This window comes from Melopsittacus undulatus, chromosome 16 (assembly GCF_012275295.1).
Source record: "Melopsittacus undulatus isolate bMelUnd1 chromosome 16, bMelUnd1.mat.Z, whole genome shotgun sequence".
Classification (NCBI taxonomy): domain Eukaryota; kingdom Metazoa; phylum Chordata; class Aves; order Psittaciformes; family Psittaculidae; genus Melopsittacus; species Melopsittacus undulatus.
In genome coordinates this window covers 1,583,013-1,608,381 of record NC_047542.1, presented here as the reverse complement: position 1 = coordinate 1,608,381, position 25,369 = coordinate 1,583,013, and the positions used below count along the sequence as shown (strand labels likewise).

The window sequence follows — 25,369 nt, the reverse complement described above, 5'->3', positions numbered from 1 at the left end:
TTAATCAGTGCTTGAGCTTTCCATTACACGGCTGGACATGAGCAAGATAATTGCAGGTCTTTGAAAATCACAGCCTCCCTCTGCCGCCTCTCTCAGTGTGGGCTGCTCAGTGGCGCCTGCCGCTTGGTTCCTCAGCTTCGAGAGGACGTCGTGCACAGATTCCTACAGCAAAGCCTCAGGTGAACACAGGGGAAGTTTTGATTTACTGAAACCCATCAAGTGTGAATGGTGAAGGTTTATAAGTGCATAAAGCTCAATATAGAACCTGTGGAAGGCAGTAAGGGGGTTTCTCGGGCATTCGGTGGGCAGGGTGTGAAGCCCATCACTAGAAAGCTGTAAAAATCACTCAGGTGCTAAACCTGGAAATTGCTTGTGCAATTAAATGTGAAGTTGCCAGAGGAAAGGTACCTGGAGGATGGGAAACCCACGTTATACATGACTAGGACTGAGGCGGTCTGCAAACACCCTGTTCTCCCTCCCGGTCCTGCCCCTTGCCTCTGCCCCATCACCAGGATCTCCCTGCTTATCCCTCTGCCATAACCTGGGGCCAGCCACGTGCACGTTCTCCAGGGTCAAAGCACCACCATCATCATGAGTAGCAACGCGTGTGTGGAAGTGCAGGCACAGTGGCAGGGCTTCAAGCAGAGCCACTGGCAACAGGAGTTCTCCCCCCTCCTTCAAAGGGAACCCATCCCCTCTGGGGGCTCTCCACCTCCGTGCATCACAGAGCAGCCTCCTGGTGATGCTGGGGTGGCTCTTTTGTAAGGGCAGAGATGGAGAGGGGGCCACCAGGGGTTGGATGAGGGCTGTTCCATGCAGTCATGGTCAAACCACCTCCCGCCACCACGCGAATGACGTTGGTGGTGATGGATGTGACATGCCTCGGAAGCGCTGAAGCCCGTCTCACCTGAGCTGGTGGTAAAAGTTATGTACGAGTGTTCGCTGGGGCTAGACCATATGGGGAACACCCACAGCTTGTACATCATTCCCGGCGTCAGATTCGCCAGCTGCACAGAGGAAGGGGTCTGAGCTTTAACAGGGATAGATTTCTCTGTGTTGTTACCTGAGAAACAGAAACCGCACATCAAACCCAGCCGCAGGAGGCGCGGAGAGATTCCCGTGTTGACACTGCAGGCAACGGTTACACTGTCCCTGGCCACTGAGCAGCAATAACCCAGCTGGGTGGGCAAGGAGCTGTTAACAGCTCTGTGATCATTACTCACTGAGAGAAGGAACTCAGTGAGGTAGGAATATGGAGTGGGTTTTGCTGCATCCCTGCTTGCCGTACTGGGAAGATAGACTGGTAGCTATCCAGGTCTCTCACTACTTTTAAGCCTTTATCTGCCCAGCCTCAGGTCTGGATAGCTGGGAATCTATCTCAAAATATGGCCTTTGCCTGGTCCTGCTCAGCTGGATGGAGATGCTGCAGGACTCAGTAAAGGAGCCAGTTCTTGTGCTTTTGAGGGTGGGACCTGGGCACTGGTTTTGCTGGTAGTTTAAGGAGGCTTTGCATGAGCTAGAGACTGGGCTAGCTATGCTGTGGGACTGTTGCTTTTGGGGGCGAGAGGAGCTGAGCCCTTCAGCTCATGGGGTGGTTGCTCCCAGGCTCTATCCAGGGATGAGCTGTTCTTTGCACTGTGTCGGGAATCATTTGCTGATGAGTTTAATGCTGAGCATTAATCCACTGAATTCTAAGTGAGATGAAAGTGGGGCTTTGGTCTGTGGCTCTGGAGGTGTGCACCTCCCAGGCTGTGGGGCAGGAGAAGGGAGGCTTTGGGGCAGAAGATGTGCTGCCTGCTTCAAGTGACATTAGAAAGGGCTGGAATGTCCCAGATTTCCTCCCTCTCATCCAGATCCTGACAAGGGTATCCTAATCCACTGCTGCTGCTGTAACCCATCCTGACCCCAGACCCAGCTCTGGGAAGGCATTGCCCCTGTTTGTGCTTCCCAGTGACGGGGAAGACGCAGCGCTGGCAGTGGGTGCTTTGGGAGCTTGGATACTTGGCATTTAGGGCTTGGGAAGCTGATGTGGATCCTGAATTTGGGAAGGCTGAGCGTTACCCAGACTGTGCTGCTACCAAAGCCCTGCAGGCTGCAGAGCAAGGCCAGGAGCTGGCTGTGTGTTAGAAACCCTTTCAAGGAGAAATCAAGGTCATCTTTTAAGTGATCTTGTAAATGGCCAGCAGTGGTTTGCTCTCAATGATTACACCTGCTTGGTTCATAAATGCTGATTTAAGACTGGTCTACTAAATAATGTGAGGGCTGAAATGGCTGAGAAATAAAGTCAGAGATAAGCAGTAGTTGTAACTGCCTATCTATAAACCGCCCCCCAACAACCAACCAACAACATGTAAACGTCTTTCTAAGCAAGTACTAAAAGCAGAGGTACCAGCTTCGAGTTTCCACACTAAGGATGTAGCCTTACAACGTTAAGAGACAATGATATCCAATATGACGGGAGGTTTGGGATCATAGAGGATTCTGCCAACTCCAGGTTCAAGAAGCCCATTTTCAAAGCCATTGCAAACAGCTCTCCAATTTAGATAGATGTCACTTGTTTAAAGAATTGTTTTCTTTCATACTTGTGTTTTCAGGCTCTTTAAGGTGTGACCCCACACAGCCCTCTCTTGTGGCAGTCAATGCAAGGAGGGGATATCACTTGTAGATCACCAGGATTATCTCTGGTGCCCTCTCAACAGCCAAGACCATGACCTGCCTTTCCCTTTCCCATCCTCCGCATGGCCACAGAGCATCATTCCACACCACCATCAAGGGTGCAACCATGGGAGCTGGCAGGATCTCTACTGGCGTCGCCACCCTGTAGAGTCCCCACGCGATCTGATGCTTACTGGTGATATACTTAACCACAAAGTCAGTTCCTGCAGAGTAATTGTGGCTCCAGGTGATGTTTGCCCAGTTACTATTAGCCATAGCTCTTATGTCCCATATGGACGATCCATTGGTGGCTGGTGGACAGGTTAGAAGAGGAGTTAGTATTTTGGATTATACATGCAAGAGACCCCATCTAGCATCTGGTGTTGGTAAAATCTTACAGAATCATGCCTGAAGTTAATGCTTTGGTCTTAATCTACAAGTTAAGCACCTAAGGATCTATTTGTTCTTTCCAAGATCCTTCACTTTAAACCTTTGAGGGAGGTTTGGCAGCAGAAGCTCATTGTGTGTTGGTGTTTAAGTCCAACTGTCCTCAGCTCATCTTTGGAGCCTGGAAGCTTCTGTGGCACATCCCTGAGGATTTCGGTCTGCAGGGAAATCTCTTGACTAAACTCATGTCCAAACGGACACGTGCATGAGTGCACACGGACTCACTGCCACAACGGAGGAGGAAAGACTGGGAGAGAGCATTGTCGTGTTACTGGGTCTAGAGACAGCCAGTGGGGCAATGAAGTCACTCGTTTCTGATTTTGAAGTTAAGGATTGTCGACGTTGCTTTGGAGAGCGGATGAACTTCATTTCTAGTCACTAGAGCTAATGCCCTGGTTTAGTGTGTGCGTAAGTGGCATCAGATAAGTCGCACCTTGCTTTTATTGCTGTTCTTATTTACTTCAGGGTGCAGCTGAGGTTTTGGGTTGACAAAACACAGATCAATAACTGCAGTCCCTGGTGCTGTGGCTTTTAGGGCATCCTAGCTTGGGAACTTGACCTAGAATCCCTCTTGCAAGCACAACCTGTGCTGCCACATGCTTGCCCTGTCTGCCTGCATTACAGCTCAGCCTCTTCCCCTGTGTCCCCAGGGAGGTTGGGGACACGGGTGGCTCTTCTTGCAGCTCCTCTTGTGCTCCTGTCTCCTCTCCCTGCTCTGCAGCAGCGTGCACCTCGCCACTGCTTTGCCTGTTTCCAGTTAGCAATGCTTCCCCATGTAGTCACTGCATAGCGACTGTGTCATGGGAGCGATCACCAGGACCTCATCTCTAGTGATGAAGCTCCTCTGTCTGTCTTCCACCAGTTTTTCAGGTGGTTTTGTTGTGGTTCAGTGCCCAGGGAATGGTTTCACTGGCTGGGGAGGTGCCAAATTCATGTTCCTTGGGTCGGGGCTGCACCTGAATGAGCACAGAGCAGGAAATGTGCCTCTGAGTTGCAGAGCATCAGGTGGAGGCAGGACCTCTCAGCACATGATTTTGGTGGGGGTTTAACCGTCCTGAGCTAATCTTATGCAAGAATGTAAAGAAACGGGACTGAACTGCTTGAATAATCCAATTCCTGAGTTAAACGGGTGTCAACTTTGATCCTCTTTATTGCTATTCTCTCCTTTCCCTTGTAATGAAGAGTTACAAAGGTTTCTGTACCTTTTGCATCTCTGAGTGTATCCTGTCCAGCCATGCAGCTGTATCCTTTCGACTGCATTCCCCTTTTTCTGCTAGCTTATTTCTGACTAACCTGAGTATAACTGCCCGGAATTATTTAGTAAGTGTAGATCACATTATAGCAGTGTTTTCAAACCAAGGCTCAGTGAGATACAGCTCTCTGCATCTACCAGTAAAACACAGGTCGTGGAGGATATGCCTTCACCAAAGCAGAGTTTGAACATCCTATCCCTAGCTGATCGCATGAGAAGTTTTTCTTGACCTGGTGCAAACCTGCATGCAGGAACTTAAGACTATGGTTAGGTTCCATCACAAAGAGCAGGAGCATAATCCAAAAGATTCATATAAGTGATGACAGGTCTCTTAGCTAACAGTTGGTGGGCTAAATTTGAAGTGACATCTCCTATAATAGTAACAGAACCCCCTTTTAATGGCAGGAAGACATGAGATAATACTTTAGAGAGCTTTCGTAGGGTCTTGCACCTCCTTCCCCAGCACTGGTGCTAGTTCAGCACCACAGCACCCCAGGGAGAGCTGTGTTAACCCTGAGACTAGACCAGGAGGGTGGCACAGAGATGCCCAGATTGCCAGGAGCCACTTGTGCACCTGAATTCCCAAGCCCAAGCCACCTCCATCTCCACACCAAGCCATTCCCAGAGTGTGGAATGCCTTAACTTTCCCCTGTGCCCATTATTAATCCTGGCTCTGGACAGGATGCAGGGAAGGTCCCAGTAGGGTTAGAGGGGTTAGAGGAAAAGGAAAGCGCAGTACCCAACTCCTGCTTTGTGGTGGCTGCCGGAGCCCTCTCTGTAGCTGCTGTAGTGCTTGCGGCGATGGTGGCGGCTGTAGTGGTGGTGGTGGTAGTTGTGTCGGTAGTGGTGGTAGTTGTGTCGGTAGTGGTGGTAGTAGTGTCGGTGGTAGTGGTAGTAGTTGGGGTGGTTGTAGTACTGGTTAGATCGACTGTAGTTGGAGGCACCCCAGTTGCAGCTGGGAGAGGGAAACACTGGCTTTTTAGAGGAGGTGATGGCACCTCGGGGCTTGCACTCGCCATCCCCAAGGCTGGACATGCAGCACACGAGGGAAGCAGAGCAGCACAACGGAGGGACGGGGGTGGGAAGCAACAACACCACCGGGAAACACGAGCCTGACCCGCTTGTCCCATCCCCATCCCCATCCCCATGCGGAGCCAGCCACAGGCAGGGAATGATGCTGGGGCAAAGAGGGGCTGCCCCTGCGCACCCTCTGCTTGATCCCTTTCCCAGGGCTGAAGGACCCGCTTCTCTTCTGCCTTTGCTCTGCTGCCAATGCTCCCCAATACCCTGGTCTTAAATAGAATGGAGGGGTGGAAGGAGGGATGTGAAGGGTGTCTGGAGCAGGCACAGGACAGGCTGTCCTTGCTCCATCAGCCCCCAGCACAGAGCTGGCGCTGAGAGCACTCAGAGCTCTCCCTCAATAAGAAACAGGATTGATCTCTTAAGAAAACATAATAATCCCTTTTGTCGTGGGCCAGGCCTGCCACAATCCCATTAATTCAGCAGCCTCTGGACTACACCTCCAGCAATTCTTTGAGCTGCCAGTTCAGCCTGCAGCTTCTCAGCCATTCCCTTCCTGGCTCATCTCATCCTGCAGCCTGTGACAGAGCAGCCTGAGCATTAAGGTGGATTTTTGCCCCTTGGATGGTACTTTGCCATCCCCACCCCTCATAATTTACATCTGAATTAGGATAAAGGGATTGATGCATCCTGAACTGTCCAAGGGGAACTTGTTTTCTAAATACCCCCCATCCACACCTCACCTGTGCTGAGCAAAGGATTCAGTGTGCACTTTGTGGGGTCAAGAGGGTCCTGACCACCACCAAAGTGAATTGTAATGGCTTGGGTCTGAGAATACAGCTGAAATGCTGCTTGAACTCTCTGAGGTAAATGAGCAGAGATTTACCCCGTGATGCTTGCATTCAGTTATATTTACCTTGACTGTAGATCGAGGGATTACAAATCCCTGTTAGGCAAATGAACCCAGCTATTGGAAATATCACCACAAACACAAAGAGCCCCAGGAAAGCACTTTAAAAGGTCTCAAAGAACTAAACCAGAGCTTTCTTTCTCGCCAGTGAAGCCCTGAAACCTCAGCTCCTGCAGAGCCAGCAGCAGAGCAGAGCAGCAGGGCACTCAGCCCACCTCCACGGGTACCAGCACATCCCAAACCCACCAGCCCACCCCAAGGTGTGCCCCACACAGCACCCAGCCAGCCTCATGCAGCAGTGCAGCCACCCAAAGAGAGCACACCCCTTGCACGGCCAGACAAGGGGCTGGGGACAGGGAGGGGACCTGTTCCCATGGGAAATGGCACGGCTTTGTCCTCAGGGGTTTGCACCTTTCCAGCTCATCACTGGATGAGCTTTAAGGACCCTTCCAACACAAACCAGTTTGGGATTGTGTGGTCTCCATCACCTGGTTCCTGATGAAGGGCTTTGCTGTGCCCTGGGTTTATAAGTCACAAAAGCCTTTCTTGGGTTGAGAATATTGCTATCCATCTTTGCTAATTCATAGAGGTTAAGAGATTGGTGTCACCAGGTTAATGCCTCCATTACCCTGATTAAGCTGCAGCTCCTCAATAGGTTTGCAATGGACACAAACAGCGTCGTGGACACTGGTTATCAGCTATTGCAGTCTCAGCATTTCCCTCGTGAATCCCTGGCTTCTCTTTAAGGAAAATAAGACTGAAGAAGGCACAAAGTAGCTTGCTGAAAGGCAGGAGCTGGTGGGACCTTGTACAGCCCCCCCAGCTCCCAGGCCTGTCTCTGCATCATGCATCTCCCTTTGAGGACTGTCTGCATCACCTAGCACTGCTGTAATGGCTTTAGCAGAAGGAGAGCTTCAGCTTTAATGCTCCTCTAGCCCATAGATGGAAAGAGATTATCTGGGATAAGGCAAAGCTTTGCTGTCTCTCGTGTAGGGCACCATCTTTATGTATTACATGCAGATATACACACACAGGTGAATCTGCAGTGCCAAGACCCTCCTGGATGCTGAATTGACCCATTCGGCATCAGGCTGTGCTGTGCTGCTCAGCTCTGGCTGGCAGGATTTGCCCAAACCACCCCAGCACTAATGGAAGCAATCCCTGAGAGCAGGGATCTCACAATATAACAGGAACAATGATGCCAACTCACTCCTGAGCAGGTCCCTGGGTGAGATGGAGGAGAGGGTGATAGTGCTGGGGGTAAAAATGGTCCCAGAAGGACAAGGAGCAGGGAAAAAGTGGGATGGGGGAGTCTGGGAAGCAATAGTTCAGAGGGGAGGATGCTGCAGGATGGAGTAAGGTGACTTTACAGCCGGGCAGGGCTCCCGCAGCCATGGGGGGATTTAGTCTTAAGCTGCCCCGGAATTCAAAGCTACAGCCTCATTTGTGTTTCAATGTGAAATGTATGCGGGGGAGAAGCTCAGCTGGGAGATTTGGGGGAGAGAAGATAAGGGGCATTTTCAAGGCTTTGAAAGCCAGCCCCTAATGAGAGCCGGTTCCAGCCTGGGAGGAGATGAAGGCAGCCTTTGACAGAGATCAGAGCACTCTGGAGTCCCCCAAGGAAAAGGGCCCCATCCATGGGGAGCCCCGGCCCTTCCCTGGGGTGCTGGGGTCCCCCCTCGCTGCCCACCCTGCCAGGGCTCATTATAGCCACCGACCACTGCTGCCAGCAGCACGGGGGTCAGGGATGGGCAGCACTGCTGTGAATCCAGCCCTCACACACATCCCCTGCACAAGCGGCTGCAATTCTTGCTCAGGGTTGGCACATCTGAGCCTTGCAGGGCACCACTGCTACCGTGGGGCTCTGACAGCATTTGCCTCAGGTGTAAATACCGGACTGAGCTGTCCAGTATCTTAAGAGGCTGCAGGAAAGCTGGAGAGGGGCTTGGAACAAGGGCCTGTAGGGACAGGCCAAGGGGAATGGCTTGAACCTGCCCGAGGGGAGACTGAGCTGAGCTCTTAGGCACAAGCTCTTCCCTCTGGGATTGTACTGTTTGTGTGGTGGGGGGAAAACAGTCTCCACTCCCTGAAAGCAGGAGGCGATGCAGAGGAGGGACTTTGCCCCTTTCCCAAATGCTGGAAAGGGGCTTGAAATCACCCCACTACACCCAGCATCCCCAGAGCAAAAGCCAGCACCAGCAGTTTCTTGCTCTACCATATCCAGACCCATCTTCCTGGACCCATCTCAAAGAGCATCCAGCTCATTAGGAGGCCCCATCTTTGCTAAGATGCTTTTTCTGCCTGCAAGATGCATTATTACCCTCTCAGGTACTGGAGACCGCAGAGCAGAGGAGATTGGTGGCTATAATGGACCAGGGAGGCAGTGCTCTGCCTGCAGCAATTAATAGGCTAAGTAATGAGGGAGATGCTTGCAGCAGGAGGGCTGAGCTCCTTGCTGCAGCCTGGATCCTCTGGACAGGATGAAGGAGCCCAAAACACTGTGTGGAATAAAACCTGAGTGGAAGACTCGTAAAAGCAAAAAGGGGGGTGCTGAAAGTGCGGCTTGAGTCCTGCTCCAGTGTTGCAGGGAGTGGTTGCATGGGGTTTAGTGCAAGGTACAGGGAACACCACACAGCCATATGTCTCTTTAATTATTTACAGGTGCTTTTAATGTGTTGTTGGGCTGTAGGAAGAGCTTTCCCTTGGGTGTGTCTACAAAATAATTAGGCTTGGAGAAATGGGATTAATTTTTCATAGGTTTTGATCAGCAGCCAAAGACATTTGCAGAGATTTTCCTGTTGTTTCTTCTCGCCCTCTCCCAGCTTTTAACAACAGAAGGAAATTGTGAAGACTTTACCCTAAAGTGTCCCAAATCTGCTGATAGATCCAAGAAAGTCAAGAATAGAAAGGAGCAATTGAGCAGCCTCTGAAAGAGAGGGGTCAGCAGTTCTCGCTGTTCCACTGCTGTTTCTAAAATGAACAATAGGATCTTTCTGCTCCGGTTCCTAATTATGGAGGGACAAGAAGGGAACAGAGAAAAGACCATCTTTTGCCTTAAAGTCTAAGACCAACGATCGTTACAGTCTCTGATGAAGTTTTTCCATATACATGGGTAATCTAGGATCCAGTTTTGATTTTTTTCTCACCCATAACCTAAATGAGATCCCTTTTTAGATGGCCTCCCTTTTCCTTTATCACTTCTCCCTTTACCCAGGTCTGGCTTCAGGAAAGATAAAGCCTTTCCTCCAGGAAGGTCCTTGCACTTCACTTTGATTCCATCAGGCTGGTCCAGTTTCTCATACACATCCAAAGCCACTCTGACCCTATGTGAGGTTACTCCTGAGAAAAAGGCCTTGTTCTCATTCTTGGCACCAGCAGCCCATGGCAAAGAGCATTTTCCTGCAGTTTAAGACAACTTTCACTGTGAATCCATAAAGATCCACAAAAATCTAGGTCACTGAGCAGGGAGGGATGCTCCGAGGAAGGTCAGGCAGTGCTTCACTTGAACCCTGTCCTTGTGGGGAGGAGAAACAGCCTCTTGGGAGGAACAGCTCTCACAGAGATGAGACCCTGCTCAAGAGCAGGACAAAGACGTGTGCTGGGTCTCACCATGGCTCACACCACCTTGGTTCCTCTTGCTGGAGCCCAGCACAGTGAGGAGCTGTGGACACGGCTGACTTAGCACTCAGTGACTTACTACTCCAGGCAGGACTTCTTCCAGTTCTGGCCTATCTTTGCTCCCTATTATTTCTCCTGTCAGAAGGTAAAATACAAGGGGAGCAGTGGGCTTTGTCATTGAATTATCCTTTAAATGGCAAATAATTCTCCTAGCTTCCACTGGTGGAAGAAATTGAAATAGGATGAGGCTGGAAGGATAAAGAGATCACGTTGCATTTTCCAGCTTCAGCAATAGAAAGGTGCTTTAGAAGGTGATCTTGATCCTCAAAGAAAAGCTGGATTCTTGTGGACAAGCTAAACTCTGGCTGAAATAGGAGCTATAGAAGCAAGAGAGCCATCCTAGACTCCTAGGACAGAGATCATCTAAGCTAAGAGGTGACGTCCGTGCAGTTTCCCACCACCCAAAGCAGACCAATCTGTTATCCCCTTTATTTCTTTTTAGGAAGAGGAAAAATACAGCGAGAAAAAAGATTGGCATCTATTCAGAAAGGAAAAGGAAATGCAAAATAATAGTGGGTAGAGAGACATCACTGCAACAAAATAAAAGGAGGAGAAACATCTATGAGGTAGGAAAGCAAAATCTATGGGTGCAGAGAGCAGGTCCTGCACTTGCATCACTTGGGGAGAGCCTTCCCTAAGAAGCTGTTCTCCCATGGGAAGCCCCAGGGCTGTGTCCAGCCAAGGCAAAGCAGGACCTCTTACAGAGCCCTTGGTGTGGGGCCAGCGAGTGCTGATGCTCCAGACCAAAAGCATTTAGGGCACGTTTTGGTCACGGGGCTCAAAGGGTCCCTGGTCCTGAAACACTCTCAAAGGTGGTGTTGGAGGTGTGGGGGGGAAGTCCCATCTGCAGCTTTTGTAAGAGGCGGGCACCCTTTGGGCAACCAGAAGTTCTGCTTTGGGTTTTGCAGGGTTGACACTGGGTGAAAGTGGGGCTTTGGGGTTCCTTGGACGCAGTGGAGATGCTGCCCCTGTTACAAGAAAAGGGTTCCCTCTGCTGTAGGAACCCGCAGTCGAGGGCAAAGCCAGCAATAGCCTCGCATGCAGACATGCACAGCTGCGGCACAAACATTGTCCTTAACCCTTTCAATGGGTACCTGGGAATAAAAGGGTTCTCCTGTACAAAAAGCCCTAAAAGAACCATGGGGAGGTGAGTGGCTCGTGGTGCCTGCACGCTGCGACGCAGACCTGTGAGGCCAAGGGAGGCAGCAGCTCCAGCAGCAACCGTGAGCTGGTTTCCAGCTTAAACCCTGCAGCACAGAGCCCGGGTGCAGGATGGGCACCACTGAGTCAGGGCTGGCTGGGAAACAGGGTGGAGATGTTGAGGCTTCAAAAGGGTGAGGGCTTTGTGCAGACCTGGGATGAAAACCCTCTTTAATAGGCCATCTTGACTCTCAGTTTCGCTCATCATCAGTGGCAGCTGCAGTGTTTGGTGTCTGTGGCTGTCATTAGGCAGCTGGGAGGCTGTTAAGCCCCATTCAGAGATATTTTGATCTCTGCAGACCCCCCCTGCAGAGCCTGCCCTTGTCCCTTTCTGCCTTCGGGGCTTTGCTTTTACCTGCTGTCGTCTCATATTTAGCCCAATTTAGCCTCCTGCCACTTCATCTTCCCATTGAAAGGGTTAATGGAGTGCATGCTTAACTGCCAGCACCCCGAGCAAGCCTTGCCCCATGCCTGTTACCTCCTCCGCTGGTACGGTACCTGGGGTTGGCGTGGCTTCAGAGGGCAGCGCCAAGAGAGAGAGGGGAATGCGAAGAGAGCAGCATAGAAGGGAAGAGAAAACAGAGGAACATATAAAAACAACCAGAACACACCAACAAGAGACTCAGGGACCACTTACACACAGGCACCAGACTTGAGAGAGAAGGGATAAATGCATTAGGTAGAGCCCTCCTTGTGCATCAGAGCTGTTTGCAGTGGGCAGAGAGCAGGGATGTCCCCTTGGCAATGGAGATCACCTCTTAAGGCACACACACCAGCTCCAATAATCCACTAAGGGCCGTTTGTGACCCTCTGAATTTCCCCTCAGTGCTTTGCTGGTGTGTTTCTAACATCAGTGCTTGTCCTGCCCTGTGTGGGTTGGAGCCCGTGGTGCACAACATCAGAGCATTGCATTTAAACTCAGGTGAATGAGTCTGGCAAGCAGAAAACAACCTCTGAAGGCATTAATGGGTTCAATTGTCTTAATCTGCTGCTTTTTTTACATTCCAAGCTCATCTTTTGCATAGCTTTCCAGCAGGTAGCTTCATATCCAAGTGGGAATTTGGAGCTGCTAATGGTACTTACGTGCCTGGCAGGGAACCTTGCCTTACCTGCCATTTCCTGATACCAATCAATGCAGCAAGGTTGGTTATGGTATTATGTAGCTGTGCTATTCTCAGCATATAGAAACAAACCCAGTAAAGCAAATGGATCTGAAACAACTACAACTTTCAACTACCAGCACCACCAGCTTCTATCTTCATTCTGTTCTCTATCATTTTAAAGCAATGTTGTGCCCTCTCTCATGTTTGCCAGGGTGTAACTTAGCTGATTTCTCCCTCCCATAGCATATGTAGCCCCATCTCCCATCCTGTCACTGCAGTGAGCCCACCTAAAAGGTGTCAGGAAGCATTTTATCTCCACTGGGTCATCAGGAGAAATGACTTTTCCTACTCAGAGCCATTAGCTGGGGAGGGGGAGATGGAAGAGAGACAGAAACCCCATTACATCAGGGCACTAACCAAATCATAGGCCTCTTAGCAAATGCTAAGGAGAGGAAAGAGAAAGCTTTTGTCTCCTGTTGCTCCCTCAGGGCTCCTGAACTTTCACTTAGTTTGATGAATGTCCCACAATGGGCATTTGATCTGATTATGAACCTGGAGCTGGGGCTTTGCTTTGGAGGGTCAGGGCAGCTGCTGGTTATGGGGTGGCAGGGAGGTGGCCCTGGAGCCCCTTCCCTGGGGGATGCAAGTGCTGCACCCCCTTTGAGCCACGTCAGAATCACTCACATCTGCCCCTTACTTAGCTCATGCAGAGGCTGTAAACTGGAGCGTCACCTTTAGCATGAGCAGAGCAGGATGCTCTCCTGCTCCTGGGCACATGAGGAGCACCGAGAGCTTGGGGGGCAGCAATGTAGTTCCCTGGAGCACAGGACAGTATCTCCAGTCACCTCAATAGTTACTGCTGCAGCATTTGATCCTGTCTGCCTGTCTGTCTATCATCTATCTATCTATCTATCTATCTATACCTATCTATCTGTATCTATCTATCTATCTATCTATCATCTATCTATCTATACCTGTCTATCTATATCTATATCTATCTATCTATCTCTCTATCCAACCATCCATTCTTCCATCCATCCATCCATCCATCCATCCATCCATCCATCCATCCATCCATCCCTCTCTCTGTCTGTCTCTGCAGGAGCTGAGCACCAGTTGCTCTCTTGTACTGGTTGCTCTGGGACCACCCCATCCTCTGACCTGCAGTTTCTGGCTCACACAGGTGCCATCGCCCCCTCCCTCCTTGGCAGAGCCAGGAGCTGGTGCTGCTGCACATACCTTCATTCAGCAGGGCTGGGGACTCCTCCACCAAGGTTTCTCCTTCTCCCACCTGGGTCCGTGCGCGCAGGAAGAAGCGATAGCGCGAGATGGGGTCTGTCCTCTGCAGGGTGAACTTTGTCTGGTTGGGAGAGAAGTTCTCTACCAGGGTCCGGCCTGTTTTGGATCCGTTAACTGGGGAGGAAAGGCAGGCGGTGGCGGTTTCAGCCTTGGTGCAGAGCACTCTGCGTGAGTGAGCTCCCTCATGGCCTCACCCCCAGTGCTCAGAGCCACAGCTTCAGCTGGGACACTTGGGGGCTTTGGGCTGGGACCTGCTAGAGGGGATGTTCAGGGTTGTAGCGGCACAGCACAAGTACCAGGGTCTTGGAGAAGGCTGGACCCCCCCAGGCACTGTGGGCTCTGCACTCCCAGCACATTCCTTATACAGCCAGGACCTTGTGGGCACAGAATGAGCCTGAAGGTCTTTAAATCAGAGATCAAGCTTATTTCCCTTCACTGATGAGTGTGAACTGCTGAGCACCCACCACCCTCCCTGGTGCTGCAGCTGCCCAGCACTGCTCCAGGGTCCCCTCAGCACCACTGTGCCTCACCTTGTGGTCAAAGTCTCCAGTTCCTTATGGAGACCTTTCTGTGCTAGGGGAGGGGGTGAGTAGCAGCAAGGAGCACGTTTAATGGCTCAATTATTATCACTAAGAAGATAACACATGGAACATACAGGCTTGATATCTAAGGCTGTATCCTGTGAGGACTCCATTGGGATGCTCTGGGGGATCCCACTCCAGATTGATGCTCTCCAGATTTGGCTGTCGGATTCTTAAATACCTGGGGGAGCTGGGCACTTGGGAGGAGGATGGGAGCAGGAAGGAGAGGGAAAGAAAACACACAAGAGAACATACCTTACAATACTGTACACAGGGCAGGCTGAGTGCTGCACACTCACAAATACACACACAGATCACACACTAAAGGTCAGAGAGCGATTGAACAAGGATCTGCACCAGAACCCATGCACCAGCCCAGGGTTTTCAGCAGCGTGTGTGCAGGGAGCAGAAAGCAGAGCAGCTCTGCATGCAGCCCAGCAGCACCGTGCCAGCACAGCACCCGCAAAGGATGCTGCAGTGTGAAGCAGAGCTATGACACAGTTCAGGGCCCACTTCTCTATGTCATACACACACTTTACCGGTCTTATTTACAGCCCCCACCCAGCCCAGCATCTACATCTCAGCTATTTATCTGTTGGAACAGTGGAAAGGAGTAGAATAGCTTCTCTTATGGCAAAGCATCACTGTGTTATTGACATCTAGAGATCCAGAACAGGGGGCTGGTGCAGTGCATATACAGTGGTCCTTACCCTGAGGACAGCTGCTGTTACGACTGCTTATTCAGAACTAGTAAAGGAAGGAAAGCATTATACGTTCTTGAATGCAGTTATTCTCCTGGTTTACTCATTATTGTGGTGTCTTCACTGGGGAAAGAACTTTGTGTTTAACCAGAAGTTTTGTAGAGTATCATTCAGTTTCCTAAACATCAATATATGTTCTATAGAATGGATAGGCAATAAAATAGCTTATGGTATAGGAAAAATATATCACGAGTTTTCCTATTGCAAGAGTCTGATCCACTATAATCACTTCAATCAGTGCCACCCATGTATGCATACAGCTACCCCAAACACATGCAGGTACCTCAAAGTCTGTGTGCCTCTAGCCCCCAGGTAAAGCAGCTCCATCCAATGCCCCTGACTGCAAAACCACCCTATTGAAACAGTCCCTTCTCTTGGGACAAGCTTGATTGTGGCTGATCAAGTGAAAACCCTTAGAAATTGTAAAACAGGAACAAGAGATGCTGTTCCTTGTGCAGCAGGAATGGGATGAAGAAGGTGAGAAAGACCACCACGATGTTTTGTGTTACTTGAGACAGGATTTGCTTCCAGCCTCTGCTCTTTTCTCCTCTTGCGCTTTTGTGCTGTTCTGTGCCCAAACCATCTGTGCTATAGGAAGATTCCTCACCAGCCTCAGAAAGTGCAGCTCCAACAAAAAGGTATCAGTGTGCCTATAAATAGCTCATGTGACAGCAAGGAAATGAGAATCTCAGGTTCATCCTTGACACAAGCTCTTTAACCAGAAGAATGAGGTGCTCTTTCCTTAACAGCCTGACAGGGTATCAGTGATGGGCTTTCAGGAGAAAAGCACTCAGGTCTTGGGAAGATCTGACTGCCTCTTACTGAGCACAATGAATGCATTCCCTCCTCTTCACCGACCTGCAGCACAGGAAGGTGTGGGGACATTTTCAGGTCAGGCAGCAAACCCAGGGCACGGCGCTTTGCTGTGATGCTAAAACTTCTCTTGCTCCACCTGAGAGCTACTTGCTGATGTGTTTGAAGCACCTGGAGGGCATTTTTGCATGGCTGAGAGTGGCAAAGAGAGTTGGCTCTGGGTGTGGAGATGTCACCTCTCCCGTGGTGACAAAGGCATAGCCGTGTGACAATGATGCTGCCCACAAGATGCTCGGTTAAATCTCATCTCTGGCACATCTCCCCAGCAGCATCACCTCTCCATGGAGCTGAACCACCCAAACCTCTCCCTACATCACCCCCCCCGAAGGAACCTACCTCCTTCTGGTGTGGGGAACTCCTTAACTTCACTGCGTGGCCCATCTCCTCTCCCGTTGGTTACAACCATCTCAAGCTTGTAGTTGCTGTAAGGAAACAGCCGGGACACTATGCCCCGGTTTCGGTCTCCAGGAAAACTCACATACTGCCGTTTTTTGGAGACCCACAGGTTCTTCAGCAAACTACTGTCTCTCCAGAAATAGGCCTTCAAGAAACATGCATGGCAAGTGAAGCTTTTCCTATGTCAGTGCAATTGGGTTGTTTTTCTTTCATTAACAAAAGCAGAGCAAAACTTTGCCTCTCCAAAGAGCATCTCGTGGCTTCAAGAAGCCTTTTAGAGGAGTTAATGAAGCTCCACGTCCCCCCAGGCAAGGCAGGTCAGTGGTGTTACCCGAGGAAGAGACTGAGCAGGGGGTTAGGAGCTTGCCAAAGGTCACACAACACTCAGTTCAGACTACAAAGAGCTGTTTTCTACTTCCCAAGCTCTAGGCATCAAGTGATTGTCCCTTTTTACCCGGAGCAGCGCCCTAGTGATGGACAAGGAGAGGTGGGTCACATCCAGGCACAAAGGAGAGCCTGCATTTGGAAAGTCTCCCATTTGAAGCCCTGGCTGTAAATCTTATTTCACACAGAAATAAGATTCATTCAGAAAATAGACCAGAATGACAGAGGCAGGAAAAAAGAAAGCAGTATCAGGGAGCTCGCTTTATGCATCACTGGATTTGAAATGCTCTGTTTGCAGGACACGTGCTTTTGGTAATGGCTTAACCTCTGATACAAGAGGTTCTGTCCAGATTTTGCTTGTTTTGAATGGGGTCTGTCCTCTGGAAATGGACTCTAAGGGTTTTAGCAATAAATATTCACCATTAAAAGAAACCACACAACAGGATCCAAGCTGTCTTTAGTTGCCAGTTAGTACAACCGCTGGGTTTAGGCTTTGCAGGGGTTGGTGGTCATGAAAGACGATGTAGGAACTTTGGGGATGACAAAAACTTAACCTGTTGGTACCCATTGGAGGTGCCTCTTCCCACAGCCACCCCATGGGCAGCTCTAGAGGCAGGGGACACCTTCCAGCATGGGTGCAGCACACCACATCCCTCTCTGGGTGAACCAGGGCAGCCCTGCTTGCCTTTAGCACCTCAAATCCTGCAGCCCCTGGCCTGTCCAGGCACCAAACCAAAGTCCTTCATTGCTGGTGCTGCTCTGGAGCAGAGCTGGGTCTGCACCCAGCCATCCAAGAGGGGTTTCTGTCATCCCCATTGCAGGCAGCTCCATCCCTGGGGCCACCGTGGCTTGTGAGGAGGTTAGCTGTATTAACGGTGAGCACGGAGAGGTTTGGGGTTGCTCACTCTGTACTCCTTGAGCTGTCCCTGGATGGTGTCCAGGTGCACTCGGGTCCAGGTCAGAGCAATGGCAGTGCTGTTTAAAACTCTTATCCTAACATCTGTAGGCGCAGCCTTGGGATCTGAGCGGTTGGGATAAAGCAGAGTGTATGTTAGGTACCAGTGGTACCTGAAGACCAGACAGACAGACAGATGCCCCTCTGCCCCCCATCATCTTTCCATTGTCAGGCTCTGCCATTCCTGTTTTCATGAGGATGTTCATCTCCTTTCCTCCCTCCTTAAAGTCAGTTTCTGAGGGTTTCCAACCTTGATAGAACAGCAGTGACAGGCACATCTTCAACCTCCCTGCTGCCCTCATTTGGGGTGAGCAGAGCCTGTGACCATGCAGATACACAGAATAGCATCACCTCCTTGCCCAGCACTCTTTCTCACTGACACGTGTATGCTTTAAAAGCTGACTGTTGGGTTTTTAGCATGGGAAGAGGAGAACTGGAAGTGGATGAGCTTTAAGGTCCCTTCCAACCTAAATGAGTTGGGATTCTATAGTTACCTGGCTTATCTACCTTACTTCTTGATAATCCTGAAGTCACACAGCCAGGGACCCCCCACTGATGCTGCAATGCAAGGAATTAACATCTATTTGTTTAAAAGTAAAGCTGTTGTCAGGAAATCACATTATCCCACAGGATGAGAGTCGTTCAGGAGCTCAATGCTACAGGCACAGAAAGTGATACCAGGAGCCCAGAAAGAAGGTGAAAAGAGTTAAACAACCCAGGGCTGTCCTGTGGGACCAGGCAGAGAGGTTTAGGATAAGCTGAGCCAGTGTGTGTTGCAAACAGGAGCCCAAGCCAGGGCCTTATCAAGAGGCACAAGAATTCAGTCCAGGATGAACCAAAGCCCTTTTGGTCATGGGTAGCACCTCTCATCTGAGGCAAGCTCAGCGCTCTACAGAGGTCAGGGCAAGTAATTTAATGGGGATTTAGCTGGAATACAGCGATCCTCATCCTAAGGGAAATGTGACCATCTCCCAAATCCAAACTGTTCTCTGGGTGTTCCAGAGAGCACGGGAGATGCTGAGTGACCTGGGTCATGCAGGCAGGACCCAGAACAGAATCCAATGGCTAAGCCTCTTTCTTCCCATGCACAGAACTGGGTTTTTGTGCCCATTCAAGCAGTGCTGTGAACAGGTCCCAGGCGCAGGCGCCAGCTCCCTGAGCTTGGGTGGGCTCCTGCCCTGAAACACTGAAATCTCTGCCTGAGGAAGTACTCACAATCTTCTCCAGAGTAGCCGATGTAGGTGTCAGGCTCCGGTGCTCTGCCAAAGTCATTCTCTGCCTGCACCTTGATCTCGTAGGGTACGTAGATGGGGGTGTTCCAGACAACGTGCCTGGGCGCCTTCACTGTCTCATTGTGCCAGCTCCCTCGGGGGTCCCTTCGCCTCCATCGCACGATGTACCTGAGGTTGGGCCCATAAGCTTGGGTTGCATTCAGGGGCTTCATGGACCAAAAGAGGAAAAGAAAGTGAGGAGGAGGAAGAACTGCATTGGACAACTGCTGTGGAGCTCTGGAATGTTCTGTTCAGCAGCTGGTTCTCATTTCATGCTCCCTCAGCAAATCTCAAAGGAGGTCAATACGTTCATTCCCAGAGAGTCACATCCTAAGCCCTTGCCCTCCAGACCCAAGGCAGGACCAAGACCATATCCTTATATTCCAGTTCATGATACTACTAGTCATTATCCTCCTTACAGATGCTGGTTTGTGGGTGACACCTGGTGGTCCATAAGGAAAAGCAAGAGCTGCTCTGTGAGCCCTATGTACTGCTGAAGGGATCAGACCCTTTGAGCATCCTCCCTAACCTGCATCTCTGATCCAGCATCTTTTCTTTGGCTGACATAGTTAAAATGATTGTTTTTATCACAAACCTTCTCCTAGGCACTAACAATGGCCTTGCTTATAGATGCATCTTCTGCTTTTTATTCCCTTTCTGATCATGAAGGTGTTGGTATTCCGTGTGGTACCTCACACGTGCTACAGATGCTAAGTTCTCTCTCTCATGGCATCTGTGACCCTGACGTTAAGATGCTGGGCCCAGCAGCACAGAAGAACTCACCGTCCAGGTGATCTCCATGTTGTTCTTCTGGGTCCCTGCACCTTGGACTCCTGTTGGGTTGATTTCAGGACCTGAAATTCACATTGAAATAAAATAAAGAGCAGTTCATCATGTTGGGGATGACCATTGGAGTGGTGAAACCCCCTTCGCTGTGCAAGCCAAAAGTACTTCCAAGGCAGAAGTCAGCGGCCTGATTTTTCCAGAAGCTCCCATTCAGGTTAATGGAACAGGAGCCTCCCAGAGCTGGTGAAAACCAGGCCATTTATTTAGGAGCCTCTTTCCGTTTCTCCCTCCAGAATGTCCTACATCTTTGACAGAGCCATTGTGCCCCGGGAGCCGAGTCCTGCGCTTGGCATCCGGAACAGGAAGAGTGATGTCCAAACCGAACACTAGATGCCAGCAGATACCGCAGAAGAGGCTCTGCAACGGTTACAGTGGGTAGCCCCGCACAACTGCAAGGCTGAATTCCTCATAGGAGTTTTCCCAGGAATTCCACAACACAAAGAACTGGGCACGAAAACTGAAGACAAAAGTCTTGGTTGTGGACTGGGGTGGCAGGAACCGTAAAGCTTAAAGGCAGCTCCAGCCCCTGCCACGGACAGGGACCCCTTGCACCGGCGCAGCTGCTCCAAGCCCCTGTGTCCAACCTGGCCTTGAACACTGCCAGGGATGGGGCAGTCACAGCTTCTCTGGGCACCCTCATAGTGCTGATGTGGGCTCCTGGCCAGCTCTGGCAGTGGACAAGGAATCAGCAATTTTGGAACAAAAATGCCTTTTACACTCGAGTCTCATTTTCCAAGAGACTTTGGAGGTTCCTGCGGTCAGGAAGGATGAAAGCCTCGCTTTAGGGAGCTTCTCTGTATGACAGAACCGGCCTTGCCTTCCACAGGCTCTGCTGGAATGACTTTGCACCAGTCTTTCCATTTGAGTAGTGCTGCATGGACCAGCTCATTCCCTCACCTGTGTGCATCTGCTCCTGTTACAGGGGCTGGGATCATGCACCAGGAGGAAGGAGTCTACATGGTGAGTGGTGGCCAGGAGCTAAGAACAAGAAGTCACCACAGCAAGAGGGACCGGGTGGGTGGTACTCACGTGCCCCGTTGGTCTGGTAGCGCTCGGAGGGCACACTGGGCAGGCTGCTGCCCACATCGTTCACTGCTATCACCCGGAACTGGTAGTTGACGTAAGGAGAGAGGCTGAGGATGGCCGAGTTGACGCTGCCGGGGTACCGGGAGTGGTTGTGCCACATGCCAGGCTGGAACCGGTCCTCCTCAAACTGGACAATGTAGTCTGGGGGAGAGGATGGGAGTGGGGTTAAGGGCTCAGCTCGCAAGGAGGAATGGGATGGAGATGGGCAGAGGGTGTCGTGGCACCTGTGATGGGGCTGTTGTTGTCGTCACCCGGAATCCACGTCAGCCGCACGCTCCTCTCGGCCAGGTCCGTCAGCTCCAAGTCCCGGGGCCGGTCGGGTCGTTCTGGTGGTCCAGTAACAAGAGAAATGAGGCTGGGATTGTCCCAGGAGCGAGTCCCATTCCCATTGCTTCGCCCTGGCTGCCCCAGCCCACACCCAGGACATGAACTCGATTCACATCCTGCAGCTCTTGGTGGACCAGGGCAAACGCGCTTATGCCATGCTTATGCCATGCCTTGAAACCCTGCCAGCACCCTGGATGTTCTCAGGTGGTAAAGCACAATACAGTGGCTGAGCAGGGGGACAGAGGAGCTTACAACAAAATACATGCAGCTGTCCAAGAAATAAATGTGAACAAATGGAATAGAAAGGACACAAAACCTCAATGAAAACTAGTTATAAATGCTTGGGGACACCAATCCTGGTTTCTGTATCTGCTCACAACCCACACGGTCATAGAGAACCAGCTCATGCAATAACAAGTAAGAACTTCCTTCCAATCAAAGGTCAAGGGATTCAGAGTGATTTGCTTTTCTCCCATCAGGGCTCACCATCTCCAGGTATGGGTAAGGCCATTCTTGCACTCAGCAAGTGGGACACACAGGACCTTCCTACCTGCGGCCATCTGGATGGGCTTTCAAGGACAACCTGGGCAGGACTTGGAAGCTTCAGCTCCCAACTTTTCAGCTGTTTTCTGCTGGTGTTATTGGCAAGGCAAAAGAAAATCATTTCACAAAGTAAAGCAAACCCCATGAATTAGTGGTGATTACCTTTGGGTAAGTCTCTCAAACGGTTAGCGGGGACGGCTGCAAGGTAAGACATTGGTTGTTAACAGGGTTAGTTTGGTCATTGAGTTTGAGTGGCCAGAGGAGCACCTGGCAAACAGAAAGTTACACACAAAATCATGGATTACAGAAGGATCCAGCCCTGCGTGGGGATCAGAGTAGGGACAGCCCAGAGATCTCCAGGCAAGCTCTGCACACCTTTATTCATCCTTGTAGTACACAGCAAAGGGAGACATCAGCCTGTTATAGAGTTGATTAGCTATTAGGGGAGAAGGAAGGGAAATAACTCAAACCCTGTCAAATCATTGGGCATGTGGGCTCATGTTGCACTGTGGGTCTGTACCAGCAGCACTGGCAGCTTGGGGCCCTCTGTGAATTCAGCAAGACCTGAGGTGGCCAAGAGCAGGGGTTGATGAACTGTGTTGTACAAATAGAACTTACAGGGTACATAAATGGGAATGGGATGGGGCTTAGGTTTGTCACTGTCTACATTGCAAAGGGGATCTGCAAGGTCACCCCTGGGTTTGCAGTGTTGCTCAGCACCCTGACATTCAGTTCAATTCAGTGATAAATTTAGGGCTGTTCTCCCAGAGCTTCAGCGTCCACATTTGGGTATTTTTAGCTCTGTAATAACCACTCTGGGGTTTTTTTTTGTCTCAAATGCAAGTTTCCCTCAACTCTCATTCAATGCCATTGTCTGAGCTGGAGATCAGGCAGCGTGTCCTTGCCGAGTCCTGCAGCAATGGAACAATTGCTTTGCCAGCATCTCCTTGAACATCTCTGCTTCAGAGGACAATCCTGTGATCACCTTCTCCATCCGACCTTCAGCTTGTTCTATTAATACAAAGCACTTAGGACAGCCTTACCTAGTACAGTGAGGTAGGCTTTAGCCGAGTCCTTGTCCAGCTCCGTGCTGGCTACGCAGGTATAATCCCCTTGGTCCTTCTCAGCCACACCATATATTGTCAGACCATCATCTTCTTTCTTCATCCTGAAAGGGATGAAAATGATAATCACACAACTGTGCCCAAGCGCATTAGGCAGCAGGATTGAGGTCTAAGTGTTCTCTGATAAAATGCATATAAAAGCCCAAACAGAACACGAGTACGTCTCTGGTCTGAAGATGGTATCAGCTAAGGATGTGTTGAGTTATTCTGGGAAACCTCATTTTCTAAGGAATGAGTGGATGTGCTCTGCTGTGTACAGGGAATAATCACACTTTCAGGACAGCAGTCTGACCTCTCAGTGGTTTGTGGCCTGGGATCACATCTCGCTGCTTGAGAAGGGAATCAGCTATGGAAAAGGAAATTATAACTGGACCTTATAGCAGCTAAACATTCCTGTTGAAGTAGGGTGTTATTAACCCACCCCTCTGCTAAAGGTGTCCTGAAATAGCTGTAAATAAAACCTATGAACTCCTGATTTACTGATAAATCAATATTATTTGCTAGGCAATAGCTGTTGGAAGGAGCTGGTAACATTCTAGGTATCAAGAACAGCCAAGGCTGCCTAGCTGAGACCCCCATGTTCATCCATATTATCCCCGGTGACTCCTGAGGTGTTCACCATCCGGGGGGGTGAGAGGCCCCACACACTGCTGCCCACAGACCTGTTCCCCATGTACAGGGGTGCATCATCCTTCAGCCAGGTGACGGTGAGCTTGAGTGTGGGGTCATGCTTCACGCGGCAGTGGAGGCGCGGCATGGAGCCCCTCTTCACCACTTGGTCCTCTGGGCCTCTCACGATCCTTGTTGGGTCTGCAGCAAGGCAGGAAGGAAGCATCAGGCACCAGACTGCTGGGCTCAGGAATCAAGAAAGAGTGGGGTCACTTGGGAAGGACAAGCAGGCACGTCAAGGGTACGGCCAGCTTCCTATAGTGAACTGTCCAGCATTATTCCAACATTAAAAGGGAATCTTTACCATGTTCTGGATTCCAGCTTCAAATGACAAGTGCCCATCCTGCTGACAGGCTGCTGGAGCCCATGGCCAACCCTCCCTTAACCTCAACTGTTCTTTCTGCTGCAAGTTCCAGGATACCCAAGAGACCATCTTGACCCAGAGCCCTTCATGCCCCTACCTTTAACCTCCAGGCGAACCTGGGCCTCTATTTTACCCAGGATATTGGTAGCGACACAGGTGTAGATGCCCTGGTCCTCCTTCCGAGCCATCTCCATCTCCAAGCTCCCGTTCTCATGTGCCTTGTAGTTTCCTCCATCCAGCATGTTCCCCTGGCCGTTCTTAAACCTCACAACACCACAGAGTGCTATTGTAAGGGAAGAAAGAGGAGGAAACCTCCCCTTCCTAACCCTCTGGGCTGGCAAGGGATGTGCTGCAGCTCTTACCATCTCAGGGTGGGGATGGGTGAGCCAAAGAAGGGGCAGTCAAGTCGGGTCCTGTTGTTTTGGATCACTTTGATGAGCTGATTGCGGGGGGCCAGTATCCGTGGGGGCACATCTGCAAAGAGCAAAAAATCACAGCCACTGAGAAAGAAAAGACAGTGCCTGGTTTCTGCCATTCCCTTTCCATTCACCCTCCCTTCTCTTTTGGTCACTCTTCCATGTTGGCACTTTCAAGACTCAGTAAAGCTTCTCCATTTCCTCTTTAACCTTGCTTTCATCTTAGCATCAGCAGGACTTGCTCAGCACTGCCTGGCTTTGCAGGCTCATGGCAATGGACTTCTGCTCCATGGACCTTTGTGCATTAGCCTCAGAGCAGCTAACACATAGAGGAAAGCACACAGAGAACTTCTGCAGGGAAAACTTGAGTATGGGGCATTGATCTGCCATGAGCAGGGTTCATCTTCCATCAGGACTTACCCAGGACACTGACAAAGGCATTGGCAAGGAGGTAGCCATGCTCGTTGGATGCGTTGCACTGGTACACGGCACTGCTGCCGATCTGGGTATCTCGAAATACAATGGTGTCTCCAGCCACCTCTCGGCTTGGGTTGGGGGGAGAACCTTCAAAACAGAGAGGGCTCCTTCAGCTCAAATTCATCAGAGAGCATCCTGATGCATCCCTGTGCCTGCAGACCGAGCCAGGCGAGGGTACAGCCTACAGAGACATGGCTCCATTGGCCTCAGCTCAGACAAGCAGGTGGTTTATGTGCTGTGATGCTGGAGCCCACGCACGCAGCTCAGCGGGTACCCGGCTCTCCTGGTCCGATCCTTGGCTAGGAGGCACGGACTCTCCTTGCTCACCTTCTATAGGCTCGCCGTTCACCAGCCACTGGATCGCAGGCTTGGGGTTCCCATTGGCGCGGCACACCAGCCTGCCGTCCTCACCAGGGGCCAGAATGAGGTTTTGGGGTTCATCCAGCCAGTATGGAGCAGCTTTAAAACACATCAATGCACCAGTTCTAACCACAGCAGCACCACCACCTCACCCAAAACCCCCTCTCTGCTGAGCTAACACAGGCTTCCCTGGGTGCCCAAGGGGGGAAAGCCTCTTTCCCCCCATCTACAGCCACACAAACACACAACCACTGATACCAGCAGGGTCCTGCTGGGTTGCACACATCTCCCACTGCTTTGGGGTCAGTTTGGACAAGCAGCAGGGATGGCTGGATCCAGCACAGAAGCAGCCCCTTCCATGCTGCTGGTGGG

General features: G+C 50.8%; 1 protein-coding gene across 6 annotated transcripts in view; it reads right to left on the bottom strand.

Annotated features, from left to right (window-relative positions):
- Positions 1 to 25,369, bottom strand: part of NFASC (neurofascin) — an 80,674-nt gene that overhangs the window by 14,722 nt on the left and 40,583 nt on the right. For 3 of the 6 annotated variants that reach the window (XM_034069975.1, XM_034069976.1, XM_034069978.1), the window contains 13 exons: positions 24,965 to 25,096; positions 24,581 to 24,724; positions 24,107 to 24,218; positions 23,842 to 24,008; positions 23,374 to 23,521; positions 22,631 to 22,755; positions 21,750 to 21,785; positions 20,942 to 21,043; positions 20,661 to 20,858; positions 19,569 to 19,639; positions 18,730 to 18,952; positions 14,220 to 14,342; positions 13,505 to 13,678 (listed from right to left, as the gene is read on the bottom strand). In XM_034069975.1, coding sequence (XP_033925866.1) covers positions 13,505 to 13,678; positions 14,220 to 14,342; positions 18,730 to 18,952; positions 19,569 to 19,639; positions 20,661 to 20,858; positions 20,942 to 21,043; positions 21,750 to 21,785; positions 22,631 to 22,755; positions 23,374 to 23,521; positions 23,842 to 24,008; positions 24,107 to 24,218; positions 24,581 to 24,724; positions 24,965 to 25,096 — 1,755 coding nt within the window. Of the gene's footprint in view, positions 1 to 907; positions 1,064 to 2,849; positions 2,967 to 5,093; positions 5,310 to 11,660; positions 11,676 to 13,504; positions 13,679 to 14,219; positions 14,343 to 16,115; positions 16,321 to 17,464; positions 17,581 to 18,729; positions 18,953 to 19,568; positions 19,640 to 20,660; positions 20,859 to 20,941; positions 21,044 to 21,749; positions 21,786 to 22,630; positions 22,756 to 23,373; positions 23,522 to 23,841; positions 24,009 to 24,106; positions 24,219 to 24,580; positions 24,725 to 24,964; positions 25,097 to 25,369 lie in introns of all 6 variants that reach the window. The other 3 variants (XM_034069973.1, XM_034069974.1, XM_034069977.1) reach the window with 2 other exon arrangements.